Here is an 18,650-nt window from a genome sequence, read left to right as displayed (position 1 = left end):
AAGTAATGTTAGCTTTTTCCACTTTTGAACGTCAAGTAGATAATTTATATTCAGTGAATGTAGTTCTCTAGTTGAAAACTCAGTTTAAGAACCAGCCTGATTATTTCTGAAATATATTTATAATTTTAATCCACCAACAAGGAGTTTTGATAATCCCAAACCGAATGCTTGTAATTTGTGTTGGCCTATGTTGTGGCTGAAATAAAAAGTCAACCTAGTTAAAATCCAACAGTCTCAAAAATCAGAAACAAAAGGAATAATATATACAAATTTTTTTCTCACAATAAATTTCAGATCATTAGACTGTATATTCATAATAAATGTGTTACCCTGAGGGCCTTAGGGTATTCTATTACAATAGCTATTCATCCTTTTACTCATGATTGTTGTGCTCACTCTCATATTAGAAAATTGAGCCATTATGTCAGTTTTTTACTATCAATTTGTAAACTTGAAAGTGCCAGAACTTCTTAGCAGAAATATTTTTCAGTTTTGTATTTGTGAAATAAGAAACACATAACAAGCAATCATTAAATAAATACAGAATACATGGATGAAATGCTAGATGGGCAAATAAATGGATGGATGGATCAAGGGATAAAGGGACTGATGGACAGATGGACAGACAGATGGATGGACAGCTGGATGGATGGATGGATGGATGGATGGACAGATGGATTCATGTGAAGTAGTTACTGGCTTTTAGAATGGGTAGTCCTACTTTGAACTTCTTAACACTTTTTGTAGTTCTAAACAGAAATCAAAATTAGAGGGTAAATTTCAAACCAATATTGACTCAAAACATTCTCTGTAAATGTGAGGAATGTTTTGGGTCCAGTTTCCCTAGAAATTTTGATAGGAAATAGGAATATAGCACTTCCATATGCCAAGTTCTACTATAAATGCTTTACATGCATCATTCATCTAATCCATAAAATAACTTCATAAGATGTATATATTTAATATTCCCCTTTAACAGATTATACATATCGCATAAAGCTATTTAACTTAATTTCCTCTGAGCTGAGAAGCAAAAGATGAAAATAATTAAGGACTAGACTCTAAACCCATACTGACTAGACATCAACCTTGCCCTTCACCTTCGTTGTTGTGCAACTGATTTCCGGTAAAGGGCATGGGCTACAACAGTTAGTGGCTCAAACTTGAAGTATGAATTCAGAGAATTGTGAAAGAATGACCATGACAACATTTATTAGAGATCGCTTTCTCTATCTCTGACCTATTTACATATTACTTATTTTACTCCTATCTAGCAAATTCTGCTAGGTTACTGTGATCTAGTGAAGCCTACGATTGTCTTGGTCTTTGTTAATAAAAAAAAAATCAGCAGGCCTCAGTTCTGGTTCTGCAATGATAAGCAGGAATGTATTAATTGGCCTCTGCCTGCTCTGGCTGTGTCTTGCTTGCTCTAGATAGAATAAGCAGCTGAAAGATAGATTTATGTGGAGCTAGGCTGTCAATATTATGATGTGTTCATGGATCTAATTTTTGAAAACAAAAAAATTAAATAATCTCCTGAATTCATTAGGCTTAAGGAACAGAATGAGAGAAGAGTTTGCAGAAAATCCATAAATTTTGTAGTTATTCAAGTAAGGAAACACATTATCAGTGACAATCAAGTTAAAGATTATTGCATTAATATAAATCCTTTTTAGAGATTTACTTTTTCAAAAGTAGTAATTATTCATACCTGAACAACTTTTTGGGACTGCACATCAACAATAAGTACTCTGTCCAAAGTTGGCTGTGTAACATAAATGAACTTGTCTTTGACATTAACAGCTGATGCCCACACACACCTCTGAACTTCATCTCCCTCAGCTTTGGGACAGACTTCATCCTGTAATTTAGAAAAGAGAAAATGAAATGTATATCTTCAATTATAATGCATGACAATATCATGGCTGAAATTAATGTTTCATACTTTACTAGTTTCAGCATCAAATGTTAAATATATATACATATATATATATATATAAAGTTTAATTAATAGAACATATTTCAATTCATTAAATATGTATAGAAAGAAATGTAAATGAGATTCCTTTAAAATAAATTTTATGTTCTTAATTACTTTTCTAGTAAAATATAGTTCTCCCAGTTTTTCCTACTTGGTTATAACTCAACAATTTCAAAAAGTTCAATGTTTTTCCCCAAATTTTTCCAGTCTCAAGTTTCTTTAAGAGAATAAAGGTCACATTAAAGTATATTCAGAGCTTTTCAGAACATTGTTGGCTGTCCCCACGGCAAATTCATAGTTCTGTCAAGTGTCATATAATCCTCTGGATATGACTGCAGGGGTCTTTTAATTTGTAGTAAATCAGAAGCTTAGATAAATTATAATAAGGTAGTTATTCACAATGGTTATTTTATTTTTCAGTCAAGGTCAAATTTTATAACATCTTTCAATATTCCCAAAGCTTTAATTCTGCTTCCTTACCCTAGAATCGCCTTCTGGTTGAAGATTCTACACTTTGTGTTAGATGACAGTAAATGAGGCCAAAATAACTCCTCTATTTCATCTTTTCCTTCACATTGTCAAAAAATGATTATGGAAGAGATAAACTAGACTTTATGATTTATGCTGGGAGTCACAGCGTAAGTAAAAATGTAGTAAGTGTTTTTAGGTTTTCTTTTATTAACTGTTCTGTTATGGTTAGAAAAACCACTAATGAGTGATACTGCTTAAAATATACATAAAATATATGTGCATTAAGAAACAGTGGTTTATGTAATAACAATATAATGATAAACAATTATTCCAATATTTCATTCAAATTTTTGTCTGATAATTAACAACTAATGTCTAATTTCACTTATTTGTATATCCAGTTATCCCTAAGCTAATTTAGAATAGCACTATTTTCTAATCTGTATAAAAACATTAGTTTTTCAGCAGATACCATTCATCATATGTATTTAATAATCATAAGACAAAATCAACCACACTTTCATTATCAATATCACTAAGTATTTGTTTTTAAAGAAAATACTGATGGCAGATATACCACATTTGACATTGAGTAACCATATTTAACAACTAAAAATGTAACCCTTCTCAGGCTGCATAACCATTACAGGTTGGTTTTCCTTTTTGCATAAAATTTGGAAATTAATGCGAATATCAACACACTTTCTAATGAGACATCCAGTGTGTCGCCTACTGTTTATGTTCTCCAAATGTCAGCTCTAATTCAGAAAGGCTCTGGAGTGTCCATTAATTTTTAAGATCTGGTTCAGTATTGCATGGTTTAGGAGCACAAAATAATAATGTTCTCCTCTAAGTGGCACAGATTGTTCTAAGCTTCTAAGACATAAGTGAGAAAACTGAAAATTAAGCACACAATTTATGAAGTTTCAGGTGGTCCTGGAGTTATGAAATTAATTCTAAGTACCATGGCCATTACAGGTGACCACTCATGAGGTCAACCTGCATAAAGTCTGAGGCATTCTTTTTTTTTTTTTTTTTTGAGACAGAGTCTTGCTTTGTCACCCAGGCTAGAGTGCAGTGGCGCTATCTCATCTCACTGCAACCTCCACCTCCTGGGTTCAAGTGATTCCCCTGCCTTAGCCCCCTGAGTAGCTGGGATTACGGATGTGCATCACCGTAATACACATTTTCTTTTTTGGTGTATTTTCTTTTTTTGTAGAGACAGGCTTTCAACATGTTGGCCAGGCTGGTCTTGAACTCATGACATCGTGATCTGCCCGCCTCGGCCTTCCAAAGTGCTGGGATTATAAGCATGAGCCACCGTGCCCGGTCAAGTTCAAGGCACTCTTAAGGAGGTAGCCCAAACCTGGAGACAGAAGTCTGTCTTCACTACATACTTAGAATGTAGTATTGCACTTTCATTCACCAATTCCTACTGACACATTGTTTTCTATGTCAACCTTTTCTTCAGAAGTATACTGAATGTCAAGGACAAAAATCCATTTGCAAGAAACACACACTAGATAAAATATGTACTTGAGAGACAATAAGAAGTTGGAAAAAAGTAGGAACTAAGGTTGGTGAAAGGCTCTGAGTACAGGGAAATTATTTACAAATTCTTCGCCATTGTGTAAAACCTGCCAAAGTAATGAAAAGTGTGAGTAACCTGACACATAACTGTCAGCCAAACAACTGCTGAACCACGAACGATTTCCACCCCTTTGTTTGCTGCAGAACTATTCAACAGTAAAATAAACTGCTCTGCTGGGAATTATTTTCTATTTGTATGCTGCCCCATAAGACATCCTTGACCAGACTTAAAATCATTTTTACAAAGCCATTAGAAGCTTCCTGACAGTCATCCTGGATTTTCTTTGCTTTGGTTTGTGCTATGATTTCTGATTACACTACATTATTTCTCACTTTACAGTAGCACTCTTATATTTTCTCAGATTAATATTTATTTCTGTGGAAGAAAATAGTAAAGGAATGCTTTTAACATAAATTAGAGATATAATGGGACCAAAAGAAGACAAAAAGAAATCCAGAGATGAAAAATAACATTAAGATAATACATAGTAATGAGGAAAACTGCAAGGAATTATATCAAAGAGTATGATTAAATCACTTTTTACAGAAATGCATACTAACATTTAGAATGAACAGAATTAATAAGATATTAGAGCTAATGGAGATGAGAGTCAAGGAAAAGACTATTCTAATTTATAATTAGAATTTATTTCTTTTGGATCTTTTCCATATTTAATCACATATTTCCTATATATGTATTATACTTTCCCAAATGTTAAGGAGTACAAGTTATACCACTACTGCTGGTATAAATTTTAATTAGCAATTAAGATTATGTTACTAATATATGCTTTGCTAAGCTAAAGTAAATCTAACAGAATCATAGATATTCTGGTCTTCCACTAAGACTTTGCCATTTTTATTTATTATACTAATTACCTATTAAAAATGCTTTGCCCTAAAATCTTTAAATTTCAATCTTTCCTTCCTTCTTCTTCTCCCTCTTTTCTTTTTTCTTCTTCTTCTTCTCAGGTTATCCTGCTTCACTCTTAGAAAAGACAAATCTGTGTCATAAACACTTCTATTTTCCTTGCTTCCACCGCAACAAGTTGCTGTCAGGACTTCCTCCTCTCATGCTTCTATTTAATCATAAAAGATGTGTTCACTACTCCTTGCTTTCAGAAGGACCTGCCCTAAATTTCTCTTGTAACTCGAAACATTCAAGTATTCAAACATTCACATTGCCCCATAAATTTAAGAAACACTCCATAAAACAGCTTCAATTGAATGAATCTTTCCATTCCAATCATCAATCTAATTATCTTCAGACTTTTGATCAAGCTTTCTGGACCATTACTTCCATTTCCCGACCTTTCAGTTTAAAGTGACCACACTTCAAACTGATTTCATGGCATTATCTCTTTTAAAAGAGATGTTTAAAAGTCACCAGTGGTCTCAGAATTTCCAATTATTTCTCTTCACTTCTCATTGGAAAGCATTTATTGAGGGTTTACTATGTGAAGAATATTGTGCAAAGTTATGTTTGAAAATAAAAACATAAATATGAGAGAATGCTTACTCTCAAATTGCTCATAATTTCTGCTGCATTTAGTTGTTTCAGACACTTGATTGGTCATAAAATGTTCTTTCATTCTTGCAAGGCAGAGATATGCAAATAATGGTTGCCCAGGCCAAATTTGGCCCACTGCCTAATTTGGTATGATCCAGAAACTAGGAATGTTTTATAATTTAAGGGTTGAAAAAAATAGAAAAAGAAGTACTATTTCATGACAAGTAAACATTATATGAGATTTAAATTTACAGAAATAAAGGTGTATTGTAACCCAACTACTCCTATTCATTTAAATATTACGGCATATTTCATGTTATAATGACAGAAATAGGTACTGAAAAGTCTAAGATATTTACTTACTATCTGGCCATTTACAGAATAAAAATGTTGCTGATCTCACTTTAGCATACATTCTGACCTCAGTTATCATTTTCTGTCCTATTATTTAAATTCTTTCTGTGTGTGGTGGCTTCTTTATCTTCAATTCCCTGGCTGTGGCTTCAGAAAAGCCAAGGCTCGGACTTGTTTTTTGCTCTATTTCCTTTACATTAAATTCCTCTGAAAACTCATCCATTCTGATTGCCTAATTACTATCATGGTCAGGTAACAGCCAGACACTAAGCTATGGCTTTGTCACTCACCAGGCTTTCCTCCTCTGTCTCTTTCTAGAAAAAACCGTTGAACAGGCAGTTTCAAAGACAGAGATAATATAGAACAAAAAAGCGTAATATCTTAAAGTATTAAAGTTGATGCAAAACTTAAAGAAAGATATAAACCAAAGGATAAAATACTTGCATACCTGAACACAAAGAAAGAGTGATTTGTATTACAAACATTTTTAAAAAACTGAGTAGTTCTATAAAATAGGAGACTATTGGATAGTAAAGTAACAGAGTAAAATTCACAATAAAAATATTCTGAACTTATATATTGAACATAATTATAGTTTATATGTTAAATGTCCTGTCTTTTAGAAAAAAGGAGTGAAAATATGGACTTTGGAAGATAGGGAATTAAATCACTGAAAGAATCACTAATTGAAACACTAATGAGGCTGGGCATGATGTCTCAGGCCTGTAATCCCAGCATTTTGTGGGGCTGAGAGGCAGGCAGATCACCTGGGGTCAGAAGTTCAATACCAGTCTGGCCAATATGGTGAAACCCTCTCTGCTAAAAATAGAAATACAAAAATTAGCCAGGTGTGGTGGAACATGCCTCTAATCCCAGGTACTCTGGAGGCCAAGGCAGGAGGATTGCTTGAACTTGGGAGGCATAGGTTGCAGTGAGCTGAGATTGTGCCACTGCACTCCAGCCTGGGCGACAGAGTGAGACTGTCTCAAATGACAATGACATCAATAACAACAAAACAACAAAACATGCTAATGAGACAGGGTTTTCTCGGATATAAAGATAATATCTGGTTCTCTGTATAATTTGGATTACCAATGCATTCTGTAATCTATGTGAATAAAAACAAACTGTCACTGATATGCAGAAATACAAATGCAATAAATTGCGATAAATAAGGTGACCTAAGATGTATACATTCAACTTGGGTTCTGAATTAGGGAACCTTGTGGATCCACCCATGTTTGTTATGTAGACACTGCTAGACAAGTACTGAAAGAAAACAGATGTCGAGACAAAGGAGAAGAGAGAGAGTTTGGTGTCTTAATATATCAATAAACAAAGGCATTTAAGTCTGAAAACTTGTGGAAAGCCTGCAGGCCTGGTTCTCTCACTGATCTAGTTAGTAGTTACGAAAAATGAACATATTTTAATAGTTTTGCATTGTTTTACTTTTATGCTTCTCTACCAATCAGATTCCTAAGACAGGCAGAGAGTCCTTACCCACTCGTTGTACTTGAAAATTGAATTAGGATATTCTTTGGGCTGCCAATGTGTGTAAATTAACCACTGTCTCGGCTCCTTCCTGCTACAAATAACGCATAACATTGCATCAAAGGGAAGAGAAACAGCTGCCAACACAATCTTTTCTGCTTTCTACAGAGTTTCTTTTAATTATTCTTCCCCTTCTTTTGTAAAAAAGATAATAAATTTTGGTATGAATTTTAATTAATTACAAATGTATGTGTGTTACATCCATTGTTCATCAACAAATGTCCTGTCTATTAGCTAGAACATTCTACTTAATATTTCATGAAAAACAATGATTTTCCACAGCTATTGAAAAGCACCCCAAGTACTTTAATTAGTCAAATTATTTTCAATCTATATTTGGCAGCCAAATCTCCAACACCTACATAATTCATTCCTAACTTCTAGGGGTTTCACTGATTTTCTTCTTGTCTGAAATTTCACAGAATTTATATTTTGTGACACATAATTTGGCAATGAACCATATACTATATTCCCAGTGAAAATGTTAGCCTTTGCTATTCCCGTATTTCTACATTTCCTAAAAATAACGCTGAAGGTACAATATTTCCTTGGTAAATATGTGTTTAATTGTCACTTATAATAGCCAAAAAATTAGTCAAGAAGTGGTACATATTACACAGTCATGATGTTAACCACGATGCAATGTCATGCAGAATCATTGAGAACTGAATTCTAGGGCATTACTAATCAAAATGCAGTCTGTAAACTGCTGCCAGTTGGCATAGCCTTTGCTACCAAGCTGAGGATTGCACAGAAATTGAAAATAACTGTTTAGAACATTTTATAGCAATTTGACATTGCCATAATATCCCTGTATGTGACCAGTAGACCTATCTACTTTAACAGTATTTAAACCAGTTTGGGTATTATCAAATTTGGAGGATTTCATGTGATGAAAACTACCCACTGGTTTTACAAGAGAAAAACAGACTGAGCAAAAATCAGTGATTTTTTTTTCCTCCCTCAGAGTTTAGGAAGCACTTATTTTATGCTTTTTATTCTAGCTCCCTCTCTTTCTTTCTCTCTTTCAGTGTTTCTTTCTTTTAAGTATATATTTTTAACTGAAGCTGTCACAATCTGAGTCTATTGCTGTAAATTTTAAAAGTGAATAATGTAATACTTGGAGAATTAATATGCAGTTTATCAAATGCAAGGAATATAAATAATTATTCTGAATGATGATTTTTTTCAGTTTGTCATAAATCAAGGAAAATACAACAAGATTTCTTTTGTACTGAATTAGAATATTCAGGTTCGGATTCCTAGGATATATTTATAGTCATGTAGAAATATGTATCTGTATACAAATATGATCAAGGCTGAGCTATTTGTGAATATGCTAGATAAAGTGTTCCTTTCAATATTGTTTGCAATATCAGGAAAAATCAATCTTACAAAAATACATTAAACAATTTAGTAGCATTTAATAGCCTCCTAATTTGACCATTTTTAAAGCACTGAGGATAAAATACTTTCATCAATATTTAATTGAGATTACTGCTTATAACCAAAGCAATACATATGCTTTTTTCTAAAATGAGATATATTCAATTTATCCCATTCAATTTGTAATTTGATTTATAAATATCATAAGTAGTCTTTCTCATATTAGTCAGAACATAGGTAGTCATGGTAGCTTGAGGACTATATTTGCCTAACTTGTGCTACATTGACATACTGTCTCGTGGCATGATTTTGATTTAGGATATCAAAGGTTCAAAGGCTACATTACAGAAATTTCTATGTTTTCTTTTAATATATTATGTCTTTCAGCAATACGATAAAAATAAAAAGTTTATGACACTATGCTATCATCAACTGAGCATTGTTTTCTTTGTATAGATAGTGTATTATAGAGGTTAAAAATAGGTTAAATAGGCTTTGAGGCCAAAGAGACCTCAAAGTAATGTCCAAGGGCGCACTTATATCATCTGTGCAAGTTTCCCTGTTGAGCCTTGTTATCTCATTGGTAAGTTGGGTATAATAATATACCATATTTTTATTTACCTCTCACAATAATATTGTGAGAGGTAAATAAAATAATATTTGAAAAGGCCAAGTGATCAATAAAAGTTGCCTCTTATTTTCATATAGAAAATCATCCATTTAACACATTTGACAAAAACTGTAACAGTCTACATATTTTTAATCAACCTTTTTCTTTAATTTTAGCAAATATTTTGGAGGGAAGTTTGCTGTGCATGTTCAAGAGATTTAGAGAGCTACTTTAAAAGTGGCATGATTATTGCATATAGGACAAGGAGAATTTTAGTCTCTCTATCTGGCATTTGGCAGTTCTGTGACTGAGCAAATCACTTGATCTTTCTCATTTATCTGAAAATTGAGAGAATTAAATCAGAAATTTGTCAATTTTTTCATAAAAGAAAAAAACAGTTTATTTGAATTATTTCAACTCTGCTTAAATGTAAAATGTTTTAATGATTTATAAAATATCAAATTAGGTAAGAATAGCTGGTTGAAAAAATGCAACTGTTTTATGTCAAATTTCAAATGCTTACAGAACATGAAAAACAAACTCTAGATGCTTTGTGAATGCAGCAGTAGATGCCTGCTTTTCCAGTTTTTATAATTATTGTAAAGGAGCTGCAATCCTAACCAGTGGGAAGGTCCAGGGGCCAGTAGACACTGAAAACAGGAGAGGCAGGCACTTAACGTCTGTTCGGAAGGGCATACATTTGAATAGTAGGGAAACCAAATTAAATGTCAAGACGAAAGTTCTAGAGTTAGGTCAAAAAAACAATACATAGAGCTTGACCAAAAGGTGTCGGAATTGAAAGCTAACATTAAAGCCTTAGAGAAATAGGACAATTACTAGATAGGTATCTGTAAATGTAAATTGTATGAACCCTGAGGGTTTATGGATCACACAAATTTATACCTAGTATAAATAGTTGGAATTAAAGAATTAGATGTCTTTAATTTTTCTCAAATATAATGAATATTTAAATTGTATAGCAGCAGTGATATTCTTTCTTTAACTTGTGTTACACAGCACAATTAGTAGGTTGGTTAATGAGGGGAAAAAATAAAACTAAAAAAAAAATTACCTTATAATACATGAATTTAACTGACCACCAGCTGTTGATTATAAATTTTTTATCATTAAAAAAATCAATAAAATATTTATTTTAAATGCCAAAAGTACACATCTTTTTGTACAAGTTTTCTAACAATAGATATCCATCCTTTTTATTAACCTTTGAAAAGAGGGAGTTTGGGATATTTTGTTAATGCAGCTTTCAAAACATGGCCATAGAAATTAAAATTCAGATTTTTTTTTTTGTACTTCAGTCCTATCTTGTAGAATTTATTTTCTCGGTCTGATGTTTCATTTCATAGGTATTAGTTATTTCAAAATATACATTATATTTGTTTAATTCATATAAGAAAATAGAGATGTGAAATTTCTTGAAATAAAAATTGTAGTTTATAAAAGACATTTTATATAAATTCTAGTTGAATTTAACATACTGGGATCCTCTGAATTTCTAATATTATTGTGGAATAAATTTCATTATTTCTTGTCATTACAAATTCATAAGGGAAACACACTTTTAAGGAAAAGCACCATACAGTAAATGATTGTCTTTCCTTTTAGTAATGACATATGAGTTCTGATAACACATGTTGTACAATTTCTATGTTTGAGAAGCTTAGTTAAGGAGTGAGACAGGTTTTATTAATTACTCTTCTAGATATGCATACCTAGACTTTCCCTGTGATTATCTCACTCTGTCTACTAATTTAAAAAATGTTGACATGGAAGTGTTATAGAATATTCAGAAAACCAGAGAGGCCAATGGGTGAAACAGGAGGATTTTATTAAGGTGGCCACTAGCTCAGCAGATTGGCATTCCAAGGCTGAGCCCCAAGAAAGAAAACGGGTTACTTTTTATACATCTTGGATAACATAGCAGCTAACAGATTTAGAGAAGCCAGAACAAAGAACATTTAATTAATTGGTAACATGAAAAACAGGAGTCTTGAGATGCCTGGGAACTTTGCTGAGAATGTGGGGAGAATAGACAAGGTAAGTTTTACAGGGAATTATTTAATTTTAAGCAGAACTGGGGGTTAAGTTTTAAACAGCACACAACACAGAAAAATTTACTTTATTATATAGCAACTACAAATTATAAGTTTTTGTTTTTATTATTATTGCTATTATTTAATTTCCTTCTTCAGAAAGACAAATCAGGTGGACTTTCTGATTGCTGGATTATCCACATTTGATTCAATACAGTGTATCACTTAGGAATTAAACTTTTTTTTTTCCTGTGGCACATTATCTCACAATGCAGATGGTGTTGGGTCATTTTAACTTAGTTCTTCCATCTTTTCATATTGTCTTCCATATATTATATGGAAGGAAAGCTTAATAGGTTTTACAAGAAAATAGCTATTGACTGAAAAAATTACTCTGAGGTGTAATCAATTTGTTTTTAAAAATTACAAATGTCTTACAAGATAATTATGTATGCGTAATTTTTAAGCATTACTGTAATTACAGTAATTCACACACACATTTGTTCTACATAAGAATGACTACAAAGAACTTTACGTTCAATTTCTTACAGTTATGTGGTAAAATAATATTGAAAAAACAATTGTTATACGTGTATTCTATTGCTGTTTTATTAAAGAAAAAGCATAAAAATACTTTTTTTCAAAAAGCGTCTTTTAAAATCTGTACTTACCTTAATTTTAGATGAAAACATAGAAATAAAAGGTACATTATCTTTGTCTACTACCTTTAAAACTATACATTTTTTATCATACATTATCAAAAAATTACATTTTGTCTGGCCTCTTTATTTACTGAAAATAAAGGAGTCTAGGTCACATTATCCATTTTAGGAAAATTCTTCAAGGTAAAAATTTGAAAACAATATTGAGAATTCACAAAAACTGACCTGGTGATTTGTAGCTGAATGCAAATCCTTAGAAATATATACAGATTATATAATCAATATACTATTATTTAATTTTACCTTTAAATTTTTCAAATAAGTTCCAAAGGGAACTATTGGCTCTTAGATATCTTTTGTGAAATTATATTAAATACTGTTTAGTGAAAATCACAGATTACAGATTTAAGTATTTTTAGCATAAATGATACTAGATATACAGATTTTTAACCATGCAATGTCATTCTCCTTTGCTCCTATCATAAGGAGCTAAGTTTACATTTTAAAATAGAGATGGGATAGAACTGATGGCTTCTTTTTCAGGATGGAAGCAGTAACGCTTTTAAGAGAGAGCCAACAGGCCCGGCATGGTGGCTCATGCCTGTAATCCTAGCATTTTCGGAGACCAAGGCGGGCAGATCACCTGAGGTAAGGAGTTCCAGATCAGCCAGGTCAACATGGTAAAACCCCATCTCTACTAAAAATACCATGATTAGCCTGGCATGGTGGCATACGCGTGTAATCCCAGCTACTTGGGAAGTTGAAGCAGGAGAATCGCTTGAACCTGGAAGGTGGAGGTTGCAATGAGTCAAGATTGGGCCACTGCACTTCAGACTGTGTAACAGAGCAACATTCTGTCTCACAAAGAAAAAGAGAGACAGACAACAAATAGATCCCACTCCCCATTCAGGCAGAAACACCACCTTGGTAGTGCTTTCAGGCAATATCGTTATGCTGCCAGGAGTTCCACCCTTTGAATGTGTTTTATGTTACATTTTCTTTAAAGCTATATAGATGAGATTTAAAATGGGGTTATACATACACAGTTATATGTCAATTTTATCTCCCTTCTACCCTTGTATATCTTTAAGACTGCCCAGTTTCCTGATATTTTGAAAGATATTTAAATTAGTAGAAATTCAATAGTACTATTTCCTTTTTTGTACCCCCAGTGTACATCTGCCTATAAGAGCAACCATTATACTTGAGTGTGCTTAAAATTTATGTATCTGTTACATTATTTTTTTCTCTGCCCTGCCTATCACAATAGTTGACACAAAGCAAATTCCAAATATAGATAAACAAGTAAACAAAGCTCAGCCCATTAGTGATAATTTGGAAGTCAACATTAAATGGGTCAAATATAGATATCTATAAGCATACTATGAAATATTTATTTTAAAATATAGCTTTTATTATATATATTTATTATATATTTATAAGTAAACAAATATAAAATATTATATATTTATATATTTATTAGTAAACAAAATATAAGGAAACAAAGCTCAGTCCATTAGTGATAATTGGGAAGTCAATATTAAATGGGTCAAATGTAGATATCTATAAGCATACTATGAAATATTTATTTTAAAATATAGCTAGAAACATAAATCTCATGTATGTCTATTATTAACTTCTAGTATAACTTTCTGTTAACATGTATATATGCATATATATGTAATATGTATTTACATGAAAATAGCAGCTGCTTTAATTCTGTTGTTTTCTAAAATTAAAAAATGGGTATATAGCATAGCTCCTGGTACAATATGGTATTTTTGTTGTCATTTTGTTTTTAAGATGGAGTCTCACTCTGTCACCAGGCTGGAGTACAGTGGCGCAATCTCAGCTCACTGCAACCTCCACCTCCCAAATTCAAACGATTTTTCTGCCTCAGCCTCATGAGTACCTGGAATTACAGGTGTTCACCATGACACCCAGCTAATTTTTGTGTTTTTAGTAGAGTCGGGGTTGCACCATGTTAGCCAGGCTCATCTCGAACTCCTGACCTCAAGTGATCCACCTGCTTCAGCCTCCCAAAGTGCTGGGATTACAGGCATGAGCCATTGCGCCTGGCCACGTATAACTATGTTGTTGTTTGGTAAATTCTAGATGAAATACTGACTCTGCCATTAATTTGCTAAACAATCCATAATATGTTCTGTAGAATTGGATCAAGAACATTTTGAAAATAAATGACTAAGATAGAAAAAATGAGTTATAACGGGCAATAACTCGGCAGCTTAAGTACTTAAAATATGAGTGTTAATTCTGACGTTTAAGTTATTTTCATTGTAGTTCTTATTATTTCATTGTAATTTCATTCATTGTAGAATTACTATATAGTTCTTTCTTAATTTCCATGTAGACAGCATAGCATATAAAACAATTGTGTAGGACATGGATAAATGTAAATGTATTTTTAAATATTGAGGAGTTATTTTTTAATATTTAACAATACAAACATTTAGTAAAATAAAATTGAAACACAATTTCCTGTAGTGTGCTTTTCTTTCTTCACTGCCTCCCAAATGCATTTGTGACTTTCTTAAAATATAGAAAAAAATTTAAAGAAATTGATGTCTTCAATTGAAATTGAAATTTAAATTGAACAGTTAAATTGAAATTGTTAGAATTATTGTTGAAATATCAAAAGTAAACAATAAGAAATGAAGCCAGTGTTCAGAAACTTATAGTTAAATGAAAATTTTTATAAATGTTGAGAAAAATAAAGCTAAAGATTGAAATAATCATTAAAATATCAATTTAATCCATGAGTATGCTAAAATAATTATGTAATTTTCAATATATTTAGAAATAAAAAAATATTAGAATTATATAAGCAAAATTATTTTATTTTATAGAGGAACACTAACAGAAAATAGTTAATATTGATGATATAAGAAATATTGCTAAGTATCTTTTTTAGTGATTAAATGTAGCAATTGATTGTATGAGGTAAACACTAGACATAGGGAGACACGAAGGAAAAATCTATTATATTTTATAATAAGATATTTTGTTTTGTTTTACATTTGTCATGAAAATATATTACCTTGAAAAATTAGGTACTTTCTGTATTAAAATAAACCTTAGATGGAAAGCCACATCGAATATGATAAATTTGTGTGATTTTGTAAATCTCAGCTAAAAGGTTTTGATGTAGAAAGATATTTGTATCAATAATTTTTTGTCAAAATCTTCAATTTAAGAAATTTTTACTGAAAAATCTAAATAACCTTAAACACATTTATTTGTAAAGTGTGTGGAATGCACTTTTGTATGTATATAAGTGAGTCCTTATTAGTTGTATAGAAATGTCATTGATTGATTGTCTGAGACACACACCATTCTGATCACATCCCTTCAAATACCTTGGCTACTTCTTATCCATAATCTCTTGAAAGGACCTCATAGCTGCGTGGCCCACTTAATACACCTACACAACTCCATTACTTTTATAAGCTTTCCCACTGTTGTTCTCCTAAATTTAGGCATGCATATTAAAGCTTAACAGAAATACAAAGTGAAAATTATAAAACAGTGTGATTATTAAGGAACCTTTTTAGACCTCTTTATATCTATGATGGCAAGCATCAGTTTTTTATTTCTTTTAAATCTAGAGAATAATTTTCTAAGGAATAGTTAGAAGTAGTTTACATTCCCCTCTTCAGGAAGCTCTTTGTAGGATATCATTGCAACCACAAAGGGACAAAAGCTCACATTTTTATCATTCTGTAACACTCTGTAAGTTAAGCCGTGTTTGAATACAGACACCCTGAGAAAAAGAAATAAGAGGGGAAACATTCTGATTGCCTTTCTGAAAGAAGGTGGTGTTGTATTCAAAAGGATACTCACTGGCTTCACAGGTAAATTAATTGTCTGCATTATGTAAAGGGGCTTGTAAAACGAATATTTTTAAGGACCAAGTCTGCAGACGTATAATTGGACTAGAAACAGAACAAGGCGGTTGATGAATGCCCTGAAGGCTGCTTTGCTTGAGATAAAGGGGAACAACAGCAGAGAAAGAAACGTGGACCACTGACGTTCCCAATTTCTAATCTCAGTTTCAATTTCTTGAAATGCAAGTATTCTGGACATTACAAACAACCTGTTCCTATGAAGAATTCTTTTCTAACAGACTACTAACAATATTTTATAAAGGTAAAATAATTTTAGTATGTGGAAACTCCGAACCTGGGTAACAGACATTTTAGAGGAGACTTACAACAAACTCCCTGTATAAAGTATAGTGAGTTCAGTTCTACAGTTCAGTATCATTTAAGTTAGCATTAAAAACAGGAATAGGCTGGATGAGGTGGCTCATGGCTGTAATCCCAGAGTTTTCAGAGGTTAAGTCAGGAGATTCTCTTGAGTCCAGGAATTAGAAACTAGCCTGGGCAACCTTGTGATGCCCCATCTCTACAAAAATTTTTTTAAAAATTAATCAAATGCAGTGGCTTGCACTTGTAATTTCAGCTACCCATGAGGCTGAGACAGGAGGATCACTTGTACCCAGGAACTTGAGCCTGCAGTGAGCTATGAATGCACCACTACACTCCAACCTTGGCCAAAGAGTGAGACCCTGTCTCAACAAAACAAAACAACAACAAAAAATCAGTAGATCTTTCAGGTTCTGCAATATAAGGCATATGCATAATAAGACATGTGGTTCTCTTTAAAGTTATTTTAGTATTCATTAAATACTAAGTAACACCTTGGTATATGTGAAGAGCTAGATCTATAACAAACAAAGAAGGTGACTGAATGAAAAAGTATCAAAGAATAAAAGAGTGATAGAAAAAGGATGGAACAGTAGAAGAAAAACGGAAGAGTAACAAAGTTTGTAATCTTGGGAAAGCTTGTTTTTGAGCCTGTAATTTTAGCATTATTCCAAAATCCTTTTCAGTTTGAGCTCTGAATCCCTAAGTCTGAAATATAATTTTATTTGCTTGAAGTTCATACCCTAGGTGTCAAGATGAAATTGTGTGTACAACTAGGATAAATATACAAATAATCATATCTAGTAAAGCTACATAACAAGATGGAAAAAAAAGATGAAAAAATAACTAAAAGTTTGTTGTATATACCCTCACCAACTCACTATCAAAAGCTGAAATCTAATATAATCTGACATTGCACCAAAATTGAGTTTTTATTTACAGCAAGCAAATGCCATTTTCTGAGAGATTTGATTCTACATTCTAAATATATCAGGTCTTATCTAAACTTTATTGATCAATGAGTTATATTGGGAAGTACACAGCTACTCTCCCTTAATGTCAACCATGAATTTAAAAAATATCATATTCACATTTAATCCCTTTTCATGGGAAAAATAATTCCAAAAGACACATTTCCACCACTGGTATTCAAGAAATCTATCTTCTAAAATCAACTACATTAACTTATTTTTTCTGTAAGAAAAACTCATATACAGCGCATTTGCACAGGAACTTTTCATTATGTCTTCCTGAATTAACAGACCCATGGGGTTATAGTCACTCTGAAACAATTCAATGATAAATTACTTTATGAAACATTTTTCACAAACACATTGAAGGAAGAACATTGTTTTGTGGCGATTGTAAATTAAGGAGAAATATTAAGATGAAAAGGGAATTAGATGTATACATCTTTAAACTTAGAGAATGCATAAAACAATGAATAATTAAGGCTCAAAGATATAGAATTTTTGTGAAATTCATTTAGCAAATGTTTCTTGGCCTGTCATATGTAGGACTTATACTGAGCATGCTGAGAATACAAACAGTAATCAAACTTAATCCTTGACTATAAGAGATAGGAAGATGTGATGATTAATTTATACGTCAGCATGGCTAGACTATGGTGCCCAGTTGTTTGGCCAAACACTAGTCTAGATATTGCCGCGAAGATGCTTGTGGAGGTGATTACCATTTATAATTAGTTGACTTTAAGTAAATAGATTACCCTCCATACTGTTTATGGGCCTCATTTAATCAGTTTAAAAACTTAAGACTAAGGTTTTCTCAAAAAGAAGAAATTCTACCTTAATACTTCAATATAGAAATCCTGCTTGCGTTTCCAGCCTGCTCTATGATTTTAAGATTCAAGACTACAACATCAACTCCTGTGTAGGTTTCCAGACTGATGACCTGACCAGTAGATTTTGGACTTAAGATGACAAAATCAACTCTTATCTGAATTTTCTGCTGGCTGGCTCACCCTACACATTTTGGACTTGATATATCCCACCTGCAATTGTGTGAGCCAATTCCTTAAAATAAAACTCTCTATATAGGAGAGACATAGAGAAAAAATAGAGGTAGAGACAGTGATAGAGATCAAACCAGAGAGAGACAGAGAGAGAGAAATGTAGCGGTAGACATAGTGGTAGCAGTAGAGGTAGGGACAGATAGAGATAGAAACGGAGAGCCTCATGATTCTATTTCTCTAGAGAAATATTTTCTTATTGCACAATATTCAACAAATTTCTCCT

At 32.3% G+C, this 18,650-nt stretch overlaps 1 protein-coding gene across 4 annotated transcripts in view; it reads right to left on the bottom strand.

The window, feature by feature from the left end:
• FSTL5 (follistatin like 5) overlaps positions 1 to 18,650 on the bottom strand; it is an 807,250-nt gene that overhangs the window by 88,829 nt on the left and 699,771 nt on the right. For all 4 annotated transcript variants that reach the window (XM_032248526.1, XM_032248528.1, XM_032248527.1 and 1 more), the window contains one exon: positions 1,712 to 1,861. In XM_032248526.1, coding sequence (XP_032104417.1) covers positions 1,712 to 1,861 — 150 coding nt within the window. The remainder of the gene's footprint in view (positions 1 to 1,711; positions 1,862 to 18,650) is intronic.

Source organism: Sapajus apella, unplaced genomic scaffold (genome assembly GCF_009761245.1).
Source record: "Sapajus apella isolate SASKATOON/1434 unplaced genomic scaffold, GSC_monkey_1.0 scaffold67, whole genome shotgun sequence".
Lineage (NCBI taxonomy): Eukaryota > Metazoa > Chordata > Mammalia > Primates > Cebidae > Sapajus > Sapajus apella.
The sequence above is the reverse complement of the archived record's forward strand: the minus strand, read 5'-3'. Positions and strand labels throughout refer to the sequence as shown.